The 18,554-nt window shown below is 47.0% G+C and overlaps 1 protein-coding gene and 2 pseudogenes across 1 annotated transcript; 1 reads left to right on the top strand and 2 right to left on the bottom strand.

Moving 5' to 3' along the window:
* Window positions 1–296: 296 nt before the first annotated feature.
* Window positions 297–670, bottom strand: LOC102836292 (annotated as a pseudogene).
* Window positions 671–1,641: 971 nt separating this feature from the next.
* LOC102835917 (F-box/LRR-repeat protein 12-like) lies at window positions 1,642–14,806 on the top strand. The gene is made up of 3 exons (XM_006875072.1): window positions 1,642–1,727; window positions 1,831–1,903; window positions 13,985–14,806. The coding sequence occupies exons 1-3, from the start codon at window positions 1,642–1,644 to the stop codon at window positions 14,804–14,806; spliced, it is 981 nt and encodes a 326-aa protein (XP_006875134.1).
* Window positions 3,732–8,666, bottom strand: LOC102829543 (annotated as a pseudogene).
* Window positions 14,807–18,554: the final 3,748 nt, after the last annotated feature.

The raw sequence follows: 18,554 nt of genomic DNA, 5'->3' as shown, positions 1-18,554 counted from the left end.
CCCTAGATACAATCTCCTTCTGGCTTCGAAACCACCAGGAAACAAGGAGACAGAAGGGGCTTGCCTGAGCTAGCCTAGTTTAAATAACAGAAGTTTCCGAAGCTGCAGGTGTCCATCTGAAGCTCGGTTTTGCAACATAAAGTACAAAAACAACTTCCTATCACTCCCTGGTGAAAGCACTACGGCAGTGTGCCCTGAGATTAGATGAGCGCATCGCTCTCATTGGTACCGTACCTCTCCCTGTCCCAGCCTCATTAAGGATGTAAAAAGTGTAGAGTTAGAGCATTTTGCTATTCTTACACGGTAGATTTCACTCCAAATGTCTCCTGAGAGGCACCGAGCCTGTACAGGAACCTGTCTCCGTCCTTCCCGCTCTCGCACACTTCAGAGACTGGTGTGGAGCTGCTCACTCACCACGCTGTGTCCACCCTGGGTCCGCCCACCAACAGGATGAAGGTTCCTTCGGCGTTCCAATGATTTTGTTGAGTTCGCTCATGTTGACGTGATCTGGGCCAAGGAACTTGGTTTTATCCAGCACAGGAAGATGCATCTCACCCTTGTATCTTTCTATCATCACCGGGATTCTGATTGGAAGCTGCGCTCCCACGAGGCGGGCATCTTCCACCCTTTGCTCAAAGCGGCGCTGTTTGAAGGTCTTCCCAGACCGCATAGCGAAGGACGCCATCGTCAGGCAAAGATTCCGACTCAGCAGATCGCGACTTCCCTTGTGTTGTTAGTTTTCTTAGAATTACCACTCAAAAAAAAAAAAATTGGTTTAATGTCAATAATTTGGTATTAAGTGCCATTGAGTTGGTTCCGACCCACAGCGACCCTGTATAGGGTTTCCGAGGAGCAAACTGGTAAGCTTGAACCGCCGACCTTGCAGTTCAAACTAGGGTCCAGCGCATGAACCCACAGCGCCCCACCACAGGACTCCGGGTTTGAAATACGAATATATAAAAATGGCATTTTATATTAAGTTTTCAAAAAAGTAAAAGATAGAGACCTCGCCCTCTGCCACGTCCTCAGTTCATGGTCCTGCCCCCAGCCTCGTTTCTACCCGTCACGCCTTGGGAGAGTGGGCAGCATCTTCTGGTTTTCTGCCCCACCGCCCACCTCCCAGCCCCCCCTCCCCACCCCCCACCTGCCTGAGAATCCGCCTCAGTTACACCTGCCACTGTTGGTCCCAGGGTTGGTCGTTCGGAAACTCGTTCCCACCTCTAACTCCGCCCCTCGAGTGAAGTCACGGCTTCTAATCCTGCCCTCTTATCCAATCCCCGCCTATAACCCCGCCCCCAACGCCCGATCACGCTGCAGTCACAACTGCCAGGATTGGTTGTCCTTTCCAGCTCCGCCCTTGACTCTATTCCCGCCTTCGGAGCCTAATCCCGGCCTTTATAGTTCGGTTTTTAGAGACTTGCTTTATTCCTTGCAGGGTCTTTCGTCCTGGTTCCCTGGTCTGGGTCAGGGTCTACCACGTCATCAGGAGAGGAAATCTGAGTGTCTTGGTTGAGGCCTGGAGGCCGCTGCTGCCGTGCTGCTCGCTGTCCTTGCGACCCGATACTTGTTGCTTCGGCTGCCCTGAGACCCCCAACTCCCTTGTCCTTCAGAAAGCGGAAGTCCATCCACTCCAGTGGCAACATGGCGTCTTTTGCCGACCTGCCGGACTCTGTTATGTTGGAGATTTTCTCTTACCTCCTGGTTCGGGAACGGATCCGCATCTCCAGGTGCGGGCCTCCCCCCAACCCCCACTCCTCGGGAGGAAGGGCCGGGAGCGGGGCACATTCGGAGGTGCGTGGCTGGGTCGTTCTAACATCGGGTCCCCAGCAGGGTGTGTCATCGTTGGAAGAGGCTGGTGGACGACCAGTGGCTGTGGCGACACGTCGACTTGACGATCTACACGGTAAGTGGGGCCGGCTGGGTGGCAGGGGAGGAACCCACCCCCTACTGTCCTGTTGGGGTTAGGGCGTGGGCCCCTCCCAGATCTCCGATCTCTAGCAAGTTAGCCAGCCCCTCTGAGCCTCAATTTCCTCAGCTCCAAAATGGGTTTAAAGAACACTATCACGGGACTGTGGTGGGGATTCCCTGAGATCGTATAGGTAAAGGGTTTAGAACAGTGTCGTTCATGTATGCATTCTGCTGACTATATATGAACGACACTGCTCTAAGCTTTCCCCCTGAATGATCACAGGGACGGAGTCCTGGTGTGGTGCTGTACGATAAGCTCTGGACCGCAAAGTCGCTTTGAGCTGCAAGGCCGGCGGTTCAAATCCACCAACCGCGCCCATGAAACCATATACAGGGTCGCTGTGAGTTGGAGACTCGACGGCACTTATCAATAAGGGACTGCTAACCAGAAGTGGTGGTAATAGGTCCCCTGTTGTTGTTGTTATGTGCTGTGGTGTCGGTTCCGACTCTTAGTGACCCTGCACAGGGTTTCCGAGGCTGTAAATCTTTACGGGAGCAGAACGCCTCATCTTTCTCCCGCGGAACCGCTGGTAGTTTCGAACTGCTGACCTTGAGCTACCAGAGCACTCCTTTTCTCTTTGTAAGATAAAAGATGTTGCAGGCCACACTCCGGGGAAACGCCCTTACAGAAAGTAAGGACTGTGATGGGATTTAGGGCTCTGCAGCCCATGGGAAGTCATATCACGAGGGATCATCACTTAACTACCACATTACATAAATGCCAAGCCACTGAGACTGCCCAGCCAAGTTGGGGGGAATACCAATAATGTTTGACTATATTGTTTTATTAACTGTTTATCCATCCTTCTCTCTTTCCAACTATCAATCCATCTGTTTTTTGAAACATCTCAAGTGATGGATCTCAAACTTCAACAGTTTAATGTACACATCATTAGCAAGAGATCACCACTTGTTTAGTTTTTGTTTTTTTTCATTAACTTTTTATTGTGATGGAGTGAAGGTTTCCAGAACACATCATCAGTGTTACATTCAGCAGATCATAGAGTTCATTCCACCTCAGTGATTGCAGTCCCCTCCATGTAACACCTTTTAGTCCCATTTCTCCCTGTGTTTCCTGTTTTAGTCCTCTTCCCAACCCTTCGGAATTTTGTCCTTGCCCTTAGGTGTAATTGCTGCCCTGTCTCTTTCTGACCTTTTTTTTTTTTACCCTTTTTAAGCTCTAATTTTATTCATGCTCAACTTTTAAATAATTCACTCTGTGGATGGATGTAAAGCAAGGTTTATACAATATTATGAAGGGAATACATGGAAAATCAAACAGACCTTAAAAACGGCTTCAAACAGGTCTTCAAGTTTGCTCTATTTATAGAGAACTATGAATGACAATTCAATGAAGCATACAAAGCATTAGATAAAAATTTAATCACTGATGACTAACATGAGCAGGATTAAAAAATTCAAACACTACTCAAAATTATATTCAAAACAGCCTGCAGGAAAAGTCTGAAAACTAAAACAGGATTTAGTAAATGTAATTCCAAGAAGCTGTTGGTGGGTTTGAACCATCAAACTTAGGGTTAGCAGTCCAGTGATAATCCTTCAGTGCCACACCAGGACTCCAAAAATAGGATAAAAGATCTTTATTTTACAGTATATATAATTACACAATTAAATTACCATAACAATATATAATATTAAACAAATTTAAAGTACTAATTTTTAAGTCTGACCAAGCACTTCAAATACAAAAATGTTAAAATGACAAAAAAACTATACATTCAGCAACTTTTCCTTCAAGGACTCTAGCTCACTAGTTCAGGCTGAACATTCATTCTCCGTAGCATTTCTTCAGGCATACAAAAAACAGGACTAACAGGTTTCATCTGTTCTCCAGCAATTCCAAATATAGTATGAAAGGGATCTGCCATATCTCCTGGCCTGTCTGTGAATCTCAGTTTCTTCCTCTTGACATACTAAAATGAAATTTTGAAGTTTCTCCCTGTCAATCCAGTGAAGCTTTCCAATTATCTTTAGGGAAGCCAGAACCCACCATGAATAGCATACATCTGGTAACTTCTCTGGCCTTCCATTGAGTCCACCTGATGGTAACTGTCATTCACAAAGCCACCAGCCGAGTAAGTCAGAGTTTACTGACTAGTAATAAGCCGAGTAAGTCAGAGTTTAACTGACTAGTAATAGCCTGGAATCCTATGCAACAATATATCTGCCCTGCATGGGATTTAGAACCAGGTCTGCAAGCAAATCCATCATCAAAGTTCATAAATAACAAAAACAAATTCAATGGCCTTCTCCACGTTAACAGCATCCAGCTTTCCCAATAGAGCCAACATTGCCACAGCACAGAAAGGAAATCTTGTGTCAATTTCTCCCCAGATGTCTCCAGCAAAAGAACCATTTTCTTTCTGCAGACTTTGAACATATTCCACAACTTTATTGACATCAATAACATTAATACTATCATACAGAGTAAGTATCTAGACAGCACTAAGTGTATACAAAAGATGAGGATCATGTCCAATACTAGCACTTATTCCACCAGATTCATGTTGACATGACTTAATAAACATCAGTATTTCTTCTCTATCCACGCGATGAGGTTTTCCCATGAGATCCATTACTGTCAGACCCCAATAGAGGCCACTCATTCTCAAATATTCAGACATATAGTATTCATAATCATCTTTCTTTGAGCCATAGGATGCTATATAATCTGTGTGTTTCTCCAGCAATAGGGTGCCCGGTGCATCTGACTTGTTAACATCTTTCTGTGGCATGCCTCTGTCTGCAAAGGAAAAGTGACCTGTCTTTTCAAAAAATTTTTAAATACTTTTGAAGTTTCCACATTGTCACTCACTCTGTCCAGGACTTTGTATGTGATGTCTTTCAGAGCATTTGGTTATGGTAGCTAGGCACCTCTAGCTAGTGCTTTTGGTCTCAGGGTGGTGGGAGACTGACGTTCACTTAGCTTATTGGTCCGTTGGACTAATTGTTTTCAAACATCTTCAATTGCCATCACTTTTCCTTCTTTTTTGAGGTAGAATTTACATACTTTGTGGTTGTTGTTAAGTGCTGTCAAGTCGGTTCCAACCCACAGCTGTGTAGGGTTTCCGAGGAGCAGCTGGTGAGCTTGAACCATTGACCTTGTGGTTCAAACAACTTTGCAGTCCAGCGCCTTAACCCACAGCGCCATACCAGTTGTCATCAAATCCTAACAACTCATGGAGACCGCAAGTGTAGAAAGCAGACCTGCTCCATAAGGTTTTCAAGGGTTAGCCTTTCTGACGAAGTTCACCAAGCTTATCTTCTGAGTTGCCTCTGGTTGGGTTTGAACTCTCAGTCTTTCACCAGTGCTTAACCATGTGAGCCTGCCCCCCAGGAACTCCTATTTTCAGTACTTGTTAACTGCTGTTAAGTTAGTTCCGATTCATCGCGACTCTGTATAGGATTTCCAAGGAGCAGTTGGTGGGTTTGAACCTCAGACCTTGCAGTTAGCAGTCCAGTGCTTAGTCTGCAGTGTCACACAAAGACTCAATTTGCATACTGTTGCTAAGTGCTGTTTGAGTCGGTTCCAACTCAAAACGACCCTGTATGAGGTTTATAAAGAGCAGCCGGTGGGTTTGAACTACCAACCTCAGGGTTAGCAGTCCATTGCTTATCCTACAGCACCACACCAGGACTCCAGTTTACATACCGATGGTGATTATGTGCCCGGGATTCTGTTACAACTCATAGCAACCCTGTATAGGGCTTTGCAGGCTCTAAATCTTTATGTGAGTACAAAGCTTCATCTTTCTCCTGTGGAGTGGCTGGTAGATTTGACATTGCGGTTTTCAGCTCAACACCTAACTCACTGCGCTACCAGGGCTACTTTACATAGTTGTAGTTAAGTGCCGCCAAGTCGATTCCCACTCATAGTGAGCCTGTAAAGGGTTTCTCAGGAGCAGCAGGTGAGTCCAGCACATTAGCCCATAGCACCAGTAGTGAAAGTTAATTAAGGACCTCAAGACTCAGCGGTTACACACTCGGGTGGTAACTGAAAGGTCAGTGGAACCCACCACTGTTCCCAGGGGAAGATGCGGCACTCTGCTTCTGTAAAGGTTTTCAGCCTTGGAAACCCTGTGGGGCAGTTCTCTGTCCTACTGGGGTAGACTTGACGCGGAACCGACTGGATAGCAACAGGCTTTGGTTTTTTGCTGGAAAGTTAATTCTAAAAAATGCCACATCATGAGTAATTCTTCTCCTTTAAAAATACTGAACTGTTACCTTAGAGAAAACTAGAGGCTTGGAAAGTGACTCCCTGGTGCTCTCTTACCCTGTTATCATCTGGGGTGGTTTCCTCCCAGCCCACCTTCTATGCATTCACACCCTGTGGCTTATGGGCTGCAAAATCCAAGGGGTCCCAGGGAGCAAGGTGCGGCCTTAGAGTCAGGCTATATTTGAATCTTGGCTCGACCATTTATTTGTATATGAGATCCTGCCCAGAAACATTCCTGTGATGTACCTGCTGCATAGCCGCCCCGTCCTGTGTGATCTCTCTAGTCTAATACTAAGCACTGCATCTCTTAAGAGTAGGTGGTAATTGTTAGCCATTATTATGGGAATAATTATAGCCAGGTGTGGTACTCCTGCCGCTGTAACAGGAGTACCACAGGCGATGGTTGTAACAAACACCTCTTTTCCCCTGCCAGTTTAGGAGGCACTGGTTTGAGGGAAAGCCTTCCCCTCTGCTCTGGGGAGGGTCCTTGATGACCATGTGGCAAGTATCTTCCACTCTGTGCTTGCTTGTGGAATTTGTTCTTTTATATACCAAGAGATTGATATTGTTGTGTGCCGTCAAGTCGGTTCCAACTCATAGCGACCCAGTATAGGGTTTTTGAGGAGCGGATGGTGAGCTTGTGGGTCAAGCCATCTTTGCAGTCCAGCACATTGTCACCACCATAGCAAGACTCCATTAAGAAGATTAGTAGAAATAAGATTATAAGGACAAAAGAAAGGTCATGTGCAAGCTTTGGAATTTGGATGGATATTAAAAAGCATATGTCCTTCTCCAGGAACCGTGTCCATCCAACTTAGTGGGGAGCTTCCTCCTCCCTCCCCCGATCCACCACTTTACAAAGCACGATGTCCTTCTCCAGGGACTGGTCCCTCCCGACAACATCTCCAAAAAACAAGAGGCCAAGGCCAAGTGTCAGCATCCATGCTCTCTGTCCTTGGATGAGCATTCTGGCTGTACTGTCCATTTTCTTCACTAGCACCAGGGTTCAAATGCATCCATTCTTCTTCTACAGTCCTTCTCCAACTCGCATATGCACACAACAACTACAGAATTGTTATGCTGTTTGTCACCTTGACTTCAATTATAGGCAGAAAAATACCTCAGCTTGAACCCTTCTCCTTTCCTCCTTGATTAGGAACATAACCAAGAAACTAAGAAAGTAGTTAAAAACCTGTAAAATGCCTAATTGTGTAGGCCAGTCTATTGACAATGAGTGGAAAGTAGGTCTGAGTGTCTGAGCACCAATCCAGCTTCTAAAACCCAACCCACTGAAGCATGAAGAATCGAAGAATCAACTGAGCTTGGCAACAGTACACAAGAAACCATAACATTGACCGTCTCAGCATTGTGATTTATACGCAGTCTTGTCTGGTGACACATTCCCATGTTTTTGTGGAATGATTTGTCCCTGCTTTCTGTTGTGCATAGGTTTTCTATGAGTCAGAACCAACAAGAAGGCACCTACCAACAACAACTTACCAGTGTTAGGAGCTCTGGTAAGAGCACATTGCTGCCTTCTGTGCAGCTGTGAAGCTCTTGAGTAGGGGCGATGGGAGATGAAACGAAAACAACAGACACAAGATTAAGAATAAAGTTGGGCCAGGTGGGCTGTCGACCTCGGTAGAGGATCGAGCGGCCATGATTCCTGACAGGTGGTTTCTCATATAATGCTCAAAAGCAGGAAAGGAAGAGTTTCTCCAGGACAGTCCTGGTTCTGGGTACGCAGAGCAGTTATCCCGGGAACAACTAGGACAAAACAATTGCTAGAAGAACAGGTCTGCGTTTGTGTAGGCAAGCAGAAAGTCTGCGTACTTTCCCGCTGACTAGCTCTACAGCGCACTGAGCTAAAGGTCACTTCTTCCTTGGCCTGTGCACTTTTGCCCAGGCAGACACCCTCAGGCCAGCTTTTGCTGGACCCCTGAGGTGGGGAGCAATCTCCGTCTCAGCGGCTCCCAACAGCGCTGGTTCTGTGCCTGGCTGCTAAGCTGAAGGATAGTGCTTAGAACCCATAACTAGCACAAGGGGAGACACATCTGACAGCTTGTTTCTGCAAAGAGGACCCTTTTTGAAAACATACAGGGCAGTTCTCTGTTCTATATGATCACTAAGAGTAGGACTTCAACCAGACAGAAGTGGGTTTGGATTTAGTTGCAACAACAATAACCAGTATTATGGCCATGTGTCCCTTTACTTGGCTGTTGGTGAAGAACTTTGTCTTAGAATCTTCTGTGTATCTAGTGTTACCGGAGTCGCTCTGAAGGAGTTGCCATCGCCACACGGGTTGTAACAAAGGCAGGAGCTTTATTGTGCTAGCACGTGGCTCAGTGAATTCGCATCCAGAGGCTGAGTCCCGTGTTCCCTAAGTGAGGATATTTTATAGGGAATAGGGGTGCATACATGAGTTCATTTGGGACTGGTTAGCGGGGGCCAGCAGCTTCATGGGGCTACCTGGGATTGGTTGGTTCAAACATAGAGTGGGGAAAGCTGTAGGAGCATATAAGACAGAGGTGAGCATTAGCTCGGGGCTCTGTTCCCTCCTGGAGGTGGGTCAGCCTGGGGAGTCACATGAGGCTGAGGTAGTCTGTTGCTTATTTCCTGGAATGTGAACCTTGCTCCAGGAATGAGCTATGAGCCTGGGGGGCATGGGGGCCAGCTCCTATTTCCACAGGCCTGCCTGCCTGCCTCACTAGTACACATCCCGAACTGCTTTAGTAACCCTTGACTGTCCTTCGCACAGGATACTAGAAAAACACTCACAAGGAGAGCTACAACTGTCATGAATTGAATTGGGTCTCCTTCAGATATATGTCACTATAGCTTGGTCATGATTCCTAGAGTTTGGGCAGGCACGTAATGATGTTTGTGGCAACTATGTGACGATTCTCCATCATGGGACTTGACAGGATCAAAGAACAAGGATTATGGGTGGGCTGCATTACTCACAATCCCATCAAACCCAGACTCCATATAAGGGAGTTCCCGTGGTGTGGGCCCTGAAACATCTTTTATCTTCCAAACATTAAAGGAGAGGAGTGAGCAGAGAAAAGGGGACTACTAAACACCCAGATATAGAGCCAGGTGTAGCAATAGGATCTGTACACACAATTTTGCTTTAGTGTGTACACAGATTCCCTTATTTTTCATATATGATTACTTGTCAATCCTTTCCTTCTGTTGTGGTTGTGTAGAGTGTCTCTATGAGTCCGAACAAACTCAGTGGCACCAGACAACAGGAATTGGCATAATACAAGTTGAAATCTTACATCAAACTTGATTCAGCATTGAGGTGAATCTGTTGGAATGTGGAAATCACTACTGTATTCGATGATTTCCACATTCCAACAGAATGAATGAATAATATCACACGTAAGTAAAATTATGCTGAAGCAAAAGCAGCTGCCACAGTCCAGACACAGGACACTTTGGAGAATTCCAGCTGGATTCAGTAGAGGAGGTGGAACGAGGGATATCATTGCTGGGGTCCTATGGATCTTGGCTGAAAGCGGAGAATACAAGAAAGATGTTTACGTGTGCCTTATTGACTATGCAAAGTCTCTTGACTGTATGGATCATGACAAACAACACATACTGATGTGAAGAATGGATAGTGCTCTTAACGGTGTGTGTATGTGTGTAAACCAAGAGACGGATGTTTCAAAGCCATAATTTAGAATCAGGAAAAGCATGTGCCGGGATTGTAGCTTTTCACCATACATATTCAGTCTGTATGCAGAGCAAATAATCTGAGAAACGGGAATATATGTAGAAGAACATGGCACTAGGATTTGAGGAAGATTCATGAACAATTTTTTATATGCAATGATACAACGTTGCTTGCTGGACATGAAGAGGGCTTCAAATTCTTAACTGATGAAAATCAAAGACTATGGTGTTCAGTATGGATTGCAACTGAATGTAAAGCAAACAAAAATCCTCACAAGATACATTTGAGTTGTGGTGTTAGAGAATATATTGAACGTTCCATAGACTGCCAGAAGAACAAACAGATCTGTCATGGAAAAAGTGCAGCCCAGGATTGGGACATGTTATCAGAAGGGACTAAAGTGCATTGTGCTTGGTAAAGTGGAGGATCAGCGAAAATGAAGGAAACTCCCATGAAATGGATTGACACAGTGGCAGCAACAGTGGACTCAAATGTAACAACTTTGAGGCGATCACAGGACCGGGCAGTGTTTTGTTCAGTTGTGCATTAGAGCTCTATGAATTGAAAGTCAACTGGATGGCTCCTGAGAACAAAAGCCAACGTTTGACTAACCTCTCTTCTCTTAATAGTCAATGGCTGACTAATAATCCATGGCAACATTTCCTTGGTGCAAGTTGTGTCCAACCATGCCCAACAGAGCCAGATAGAAGCTAGAGTCCAACTGCACTCACGTAATACCTTTACCCTACACATTTTCTCCTCAATACAATACCGCAGGATTCTAGCTGTGGGCAGAGAGCCTCGCACACTGACACACAATGGCACAGTATTGTTCTCTGCATAATAAACCCATCAGAAATCAGTCACAATATAACTTCTGCCTCTAAGCTCTTTAAAGGACCTGAAGAAATGAAAATTAAAATGTTTGACAGCTACACAGTGTATTGTCTGACCTCAGTATTACTTCTAATTCAGGAACACAACTAGATCTCAATCTAATCGAGATGGATTTAAGACACCAAAAGACCCTGTTGCTGTCACTTCCAAGTCAGCAACATTCTAAGATGGTAGAAAGCCCCATAGGGTTGCTGAAGTTGTAAATCTGTATGGAAGCTGACTACCATATCTTTCTTCCAAGGAAAGGCTGGTAGTAACCTGCTGACTTCTGGGATAGCAGCTGAGCACTTGACCATCGTGCCACCAGAGTTTCTTGATCTAACACATATTTGACACTGTCATGGAGTGTGGTTGCCATGTTGTTAAATGCGGTTGAGGTGATTCTAACTCATAGTGACGCTGTGCAGAGAGTTTCCAAGAAGCGGCTGGTGAGTTTGAACCACTGACCTGGTGGTTCAAACCGACCTTGGGGTCCAGTGCTGTGTGCGACAGAACCACACCAGGACTCCTTACCCTTACGTATATGCAGGAGAAAGATGAGGCTTTCTGCTCCGGCAACGATTTCCAGCCTCAGAAAGCCTTTCCAGGGTCGTCATGAGTTGGAATTTTCTCCACTTCATTTAACAACTACACTAGTACGGAGTCCTGGTGTGGTGCTGTAATGTAAACACTGGACTGCTAGCTGCAAGGTCAGTGGTTCAAACCCACCAGCCACTTCTGGGGAACCCTACACAGGGTCTATAACAACCACACACTACTATTTCATTAGTGTAATGAAGAAGACTCACTTCCAGGTGGGACTGTAACTACACAACAGCTAAGTGCCATTGAGTCACTCTGACTCCTATTGACTCTATAGGGTTCCCAGGGAGTGGCTGGTGGCATTGAACCGCTGACCTTGCAGCTAGCAATCCAGTACTTATCCTACAATGCCACACCAGGACTCCAAACCACAGGAATTGTTATGTGCTATTGAGTTGGTTCTGACTCGAGTGACTCCCAAGAGTGGCTGGTGGGTTTGAACCGCCAACCTTGTGGTTCAAGCCGACCTTGTGTTCCGGTGCATTATCCTGCAGTGCCATACCAGGACTCCATAGGATTAGGGTTTAGGATTTACAAGGTAAACTTTTGGAGGACATAACTCAATCTATAACACCATATAAAATGAGTGGGGTTTTTTTACCCACTATACTATGTTGTTGTTATTAGGTGCCATCGAGTCAGCACCGACTCATAGTGACCCTATGCACCGCAGAACGAAACAATGTCCGATCATGGGCAAATCTCATTACTGTTACCACACTTGAGTCCATCGATGCTGCCACTTGGCAAATCCATCTCGTTGAAGGTCTTTCTCTTTTTCTCTGACCCTCCATCTTACCAAGCATGATATCCTTCTCCAGCGACTGTTCCTTGCTGACAATATGTCCAAAGTATGAGAGATGAACTTTGGCCATCTTGGCCTCTAAGGAGCACTCTGGCTGCACGTCTTCCAAAACAGATCTATTGGTTCTTTTGGCAGTCCATGGCACTTTTAGTATTCTCCTCCAACACCATCATTCAAAGGCATCAATTCTTCTATAATCTTCCTTATTCATTGTCTAGAGTTCCTGTGCAGCAGATTTGCCCAATGCAATACGTCGTCTGATCTCTTGCCTGCTGCTTCCACGAGTGTTGATAGTTGATCCAAGAAGAATGAAGTTCTTGACAACTTCTTCAATGTTTTCTCCATTGATAAGAATGTTGTTTATTGGTCCAGTGGTGAGGATTTTTTGGGGGGGACTTTTGTTTTCTTGACATTGAGATGTAATCCATACCCACTATACTATATATATATAATATATATATATATATATATATACTATAAGGAGCTCTGATAGTGTAGTGGTTACATATGGCCTGTGAACTGCAAGGTCAGCAGTTTGAAACTATCAGCTGTTCCATGCGAGAATGATGAGGCGTTCTGCTTCCGTAAAGATTTATAGCCTCGGAAACCCTGTACAGGGTCGCTATGAGTCAGAACCGACTCCACAGCACTTAACAACAACATATATCCTATAACGGTGTTATAGTATCACCCGTTTTGTCATAATATCATTTGTTTTGTTTTATTGCAGTTCGATTTCTGTTGTTATTACAGTAACAGAATTACCACATTTCTTTTCTCACATTAGGAGACTTGTTAAGTGACATCGAGTCAATTCTGATCCATAGCGACCATGTATAGGGTTTCCAAGGAGTGGCTGGTGACCTTGAACCGCCAACCTGGCGGTTCAAACTGACTTTTAGACCAGCGCTTAACCCACAGCGCCACAGCAGGACTGGAGGGAGGGCCTTGTCTGTTTTGAACTTCTGCTCTTGGACAGTCATGTGGCTTGGCATCTCTCTCCCCACATGTCTGTTTAGCTCGCTTGTTTACTCTCTGATTTCTCAAAGGAGACAGACTGCAGATACACCCTGCACTAAGCCTGCCTCATGAACGTAACAAAGATCACACAGGCATGCTTCTGCTCTTACCGAGTGCCATCAAGTGGGTTCTGACTCCTAGGGCCCTTTATAGGCTTTACCAATCCAGGGCGTATGCTACACACCACCTGTGGGCTCCATGGCAGGCACCGAGGTTAACATGTACAGCAGCTGTTCGTGGAGGGCATAATTCCATACAGAACACTATGATTCTTCCTTTTTCCAAAATCTAGATCTGATTTTACCGGGGATAGTTTTTACCTTTTTTTAGTTTTATTTTGTGTTGCTATTTCTATTAGAAAGAGGTGGGTTGCTTTTCTTCCTTATATACTCTAGAAGTTCCCACAGCCATTGAGTTGATTCCAGTTCATGGCGATCCTGTAGGACAGAATAGCCCCGTAGGGTTTCTAAGACTGTAAATCTTTCTGGGATGGGCCAGTGTTCTCCCTGTAGACCTTGCTAGTAGCAACACAACATTGAACTGCGTAACCAGAAAATGCCTCGATGCTGATGGATCTGTTAATCTTTCCTAGACTGCTTTTGTTCAGAGTCTTAGAAGTCAACAGAGCAGTTTGTTTTGTTGCCACCGGAGAGATTAGTGGCTGAAGTGAGGCTGGCAGGAGAAGGGGAGAAGCCCAGGGGAATACCTGAAACCCCACGGGGGTGTATCTGTCTTCAGGCAGGCTGGGGTCTTGGAAGCCCGGTGTCACCCCAATCTCTTCCTCTTACAGATGCGGCCTAAAGTCATGTGGCACCTCCTCCGCCGATACATGGCGTCTCGGCTGCATTCCCTGCGGATGGGTGGTTACCTGCTCTCTGGCTCCCAGGCCCCGAGGCTGTCCCCCTCCCTGATGAGGGCCCTGGGTGACAAGTGCCCCAACCTGAAGCGCCTGTGCCTGCATGTGGCCGACCTGACCATGGTCCCTATCACCAGCCTGCCCTGCACCCTGCGGACCCTGGAGCTGCACAGCTGTGAGATCTCCATGGCCTGGCTCCTCAAGGAGCAGGACCCTACCGTGCTGCCCCTTCTCGAGTGCATCGTGCTGGACCGCGTCCCTGCCTTCCGCGACGAGCACCTGCAGGGCCTGACGCGCTTCAGAGCTCTGCGCTCCTTGGTGCTTGGTGGCACCTACCGCGTGACCGAGACCGGTCTGGATGTGGCCCTGCAAGAGATGAGCTACTTGCAGAGGCTGGAGGTGCTAGGTTGTACCCTCTCGGCCGACAGCACCCTCCTGGCCATCAGCCGCCACCTCCGAGATATCCGGAAGATCCGGCTCACTGTGAGGGGTCTCTCTGCCCCCGGCCTGGAGGTTCTGGAAGGAATGCCCACCCTGGAGAGCCTGTGCCTGCTGGGCCCGCTCGTCACCCCGGAAATGCCGTCCCCAGAGGAAATCCTCTCTTCCTGTCTCACCATGCCCAAGCTCAGGGTCCTAGAGTTGCAGGGGCTGGGCTGGGAGGGTCAGGAGGCCGAGCGGATCCTCTGTAAGGGGCTGCCCCACTGTATGGTCATCGTCAGGGCCTGCCCCAAAGAGTCCATGGACTGGTGGATGTGACGGCGCCACCAGCCCAGCTTCCACTGCCGCCCAGAGCAGCGGCCGAGGAGGGAGGGCTCGGGCGGCTGAAGGCTCCGTGGCACCAGGGCGAACCGTGCCTTTGGGGCCTCCAGACTTGTGTTTACCAGCTGTGTAGCCTTAGTCCCAGGAGCCAACTCTGGAAATGGGAACCTCCTAGCTACCTCATCGCTAAGTTGCAAAGCCTTACTCTTTACTAACCCCTAACCTTGAGGTCCTCGGTGAAGGATGGTCTCAGGGTTGTCCTCAGGAACAGAGCCAATGCAGAATGGGGCTGAGTTTGGGCACCTCGAGGCCCCCAGCCTCCCTAGCAGTCTTTAAGGACCATGTGCCTGTATACCTACATACCCACACATCAGTTAGATATCCACATGCACATGACAGAGAACATTGTTCAGTTTGATTACCAGTGTTAATGCAAGTTCAGAGTTGTCTTTTTTATGCTGTATTTTCCACAATTTTGCTATCAAAAATAAACTTTTTTCAAATTAGTGTTGTATACTCATTCAATGTATGTTTATTGAACACTTGTTCACTGTGTGAGGCACTGGGGTCGCAGCCCTGGTAGAACTCCCAGGAGAAGAAATGATCCATAGAATCGTTTCCGAGCCGATGAAAGAAGTCAGGGCCTTACAGTGAAGGCAGAGCTATGGGCAGGTCAGGCCTCTGTGAGCCAAACCTTAGAAGTAAAGCGGCAGCAGCCAGGGGAGCACATGGAGAGCAGCCGGAAGGCCCACCCTAAGGTGGGAACGGCTTTGGCATTTTCAGGGAACAGGTAGAAAGTCTGTGTGGGAGAGTGAGCACAGGCCAAGGTCAGGGGGCCTCTCACAGATGACTTAGGGTTCCTGTCTTTGGAGTCTGAACCACTTCAAAGACACAGGTGGCAGATAATGATCACCATGTTAGTGCTGAGCTGAGCTGGCTGTGGCCCAGCCCTGGCTCTGTGGGCTCAGAGTGCCCCCTTTACTGCAGGCACAGTTGTTTTTGTTAAGTGCTGTTGAGTCAGTTGTGACCCATAGCAACTCTATAGGGTTTCTGAGGAGCCGCTGGTGATTTGAACTGCTGACCTTCTGGTTCAAATCGACTTTGCAGTCCAGCCCATTAGCTCAGCACCACACCAGGAGTCTGGCAGGCAGTTACGAGAAAGAAAAGGGCCTGAGCTGGCTGCTTTTGCTGTTATTCCAGCTTGCCCATCAGATGCCCAGAGTCCATGCTAGCCCATGGGACGTGGAGTAGGAACGCTGACCACTGCTGTGTGAGTGTAGCCAGGGATGACTTGACCTAATGGACCAGTACTATGACCAAATCTAGCAGCTCTGGCCCAGGGTCTGTGAGGGACTAGGTGGAGGCTGGGCGTGGACACTGGAGACATCTGGGGGTGCTGGGGGCAGGGAGGAAAGTGAAGTCTGTTTTGCTGGTAGAGTGATGACATCTGTGGCCTGTTAACTATGAGGGAGGGAGGGGTCGGCCCCAGCCCTGTGTTGAGCTCTGCTGGTGGTCCTGCAGGTGGTCTGCTGAAGTCCCACCGAGAACAGCTCCAGGGAAACGTTAAATTTGCTCCCTCCTGCCTTTTCAGTAGGACTCAGTTCGAGGTAGAGGCATACAAGAAAATGGGTTTGCAGTCAGCTTGGCATGTGCTGATTTCTGGGGTATAAAAACTCCCATTGTGGCAAAACCGGGCAATGTAGTGTTCTTTTGCGCATACGATTGCTATGAGTTGGAAATAACTCAATGGCATCAAACAACAACAGTGGCTGGTTTCAAGCGACAAAGAACCTGCTCACAGAATTCCTGAAAATGTCGCAGTCAGCGCTCATGAGCGGGCAGGAGCCAACGACAGTACACCACTGGCTGGAGGTGTCTTCCTGCCAGGCTCAGCCTTGATGGAGACTCACTCTGCTCAGTGACACTTTCCCTGAGAAATGATGGGGTTGCATTGCACAACCTCAGGCTGTGCTCTTCCTCTCCTGTGATCTGCTCCCCACCCCCAACCATTACCTTCTCTGAGATCAGTGAGGGAGGCCTCAGGGCTGCAGTCAGATGGAAATGAGGGATGATAGCTGACACTTGATTGTACATCAGAGACTGAACTCAGTCCTTCATTCACAAAATCCTAGCAGTCCAGTGACAGAGGTCCAGATGAGGAGACGGAGGCATACCATGGCTGAGTTGCCCCAAATCACATAGCTAATAAAATCATAGCGCCTTGTTGTTACGCACTGTCGAGTCAGTTCCGATTCATAGCAACCCTGTATAGGGTTTCTGAGGAGTGGCTGATGAGGTTTGAACTGCCAACCTTGTGGTTCAAACTGTCCTTGTGGTCCAGTGCATTATCCTGCAATGCCTATTCTACAACCTTCAACCATTATGCTAAATGGTCTTACTCTCATAGCTGTGTGAAGGATGGCCCAAAAACTGCCACACTGGACCAAAGGATACACAAACACGTTAAGGGCCGCCAAGCCAGTTCTGACTCACAGCTACCTTGTGTACATACACATTTGTTGTTGTTGTCATGTGTCGTGGAGTCGGTTCCAACTCATAGAGACCCTGTACAGGGTTTCTAAGGCTGTAAATCTTTACAGGAGCAGAAAGCCTCATCTTTCTCCAGCGTAACGGCTGGTAGTTTTGAACTGCTGACCTTGCAGTTCGCAGCCCAATTCATAACCACTACGCTACCAGAGCTCCTTGTACATACATACACATAGGTACATGATATATATGGGGTCCTGATGTGATGATTAAGATAAATCACTGGACCACAAGATCAGTTTGAACAGCAAGGATGGTGATTTAAACCCACCAGTCACTCCTCAGAAAACCTATACAGGATAGCTAGGGGTCGTAACTGACTCGGTGGCACTTAACAACAACTGCATAGTCATTTGGTGGGAATTACAAGATCATGTTAAGAAAGGCCACATAAAAGTGATCCATTGGGAGGCAGGGCTTGATGGCAGCTAGGGTGGAGGTGCAGTGAGGTTTGCCGTCAGCCATACCACAGAATACCAGGCAAAGCAGATCCAGGGCAGAGCTCCAAAACTCGGAACCACATTAAGTACAAATATTTAAAACGTTTGAAGGCATATAGCTAGTGGAACTTGAAGCTGAAGTAAGAAATCGTGTACTTTTGAATCTTCGAGGCTCAGAGGCCCAGAGCCCACAACTTGGGGGAGACCAAATGGCAATCCCAAGCGGGGGAGCAGGAACAGCATGGAAAAACGCTGCGGGAACCTCTGAGCATAGGCAGATAATACAATTTGTCGGTTTTGCTTTGTTCTCATTTTCTTTTTTGGTATCTGTTCATTGGCCCCCCATGTTTGCACACCTCCATATTGGTGGGGGAAGGGGTTGCCTGAGCGAGTGGACACCCCCCACCCTCACCACTGGTGGGTTCTTCGGTGTACAATAATAATAATAAAAAAAAACCCACAGAGGGAATGAAAGTAAATGCTATTGAATGATGATGCATGGAGGGGATTGTAATCATTGCAATGAAATGAAATAAGATAGGATAAATGTAAAGCTGATGTTCTCCCATGTAAACTATCACTCAATTCACAATAAACACATTAAAAAAAAAATAGATCTGCTCATTGCAAACCTCAATTCTATAAGATTCAGGCTAGAATGTTGTCTGTTCTTGTTGGTTCTCAGTCCACAGAACTCCCTTTAGGATGTTTTGTAGTGCAGGGTTGGCTTTGGCAAAATCCCTTAGCTTCTGTTTATC

The sequence above is a fragment of the Chrysochloris asiatica genome, unplaced genomic scaffold, assembly GCF_000296735.1.
Source record: "Chrysochloris asiatica unplaced genomic scaffold, ChrAsi1.0 scaffold00312, whole genome shotgun sequence".
Lineage (NCBI taxonomy): Eukaryota > Metazoa > Chordata > Mammalia > Afrosoricida > Chrysochloridae > Chrysochloris > Chrysochloris asiatica.
The sequence above is the reverse complement of the archived record's forward strand: the minus strand, read 5'-3'. Positions and strand labels throughout refer to the sequence as shown.

What these genes read in the sequence shown, in the direction of transcription:
- LOC102835917 (XM_006875072.1), top strand. Translation starts at nt 1,642, where the DNA reads ATGGCGTCTTTTGCCGACCTGCCGGACTCTGTTATGTTGGAGATTTTC. An exon ending in GAACGGATCCGCATCTCCAG is followed by an intron (nt 1,728 to 1,830) that starts GTGCGGGCCTCC and finishes GGTCCCCAGCAG; the next exon opens with GGTGTGTCATCGTTGGAAGA. An exon ending in TCGACTTGACGATCTACACG is followed by an intron (nt 1,904 to 13,984) that starts GTAAGTGGGGCC and finishes TTCCTCTTACAG; the next exon opens with ATGCGGCCTAAAGTCATGTG.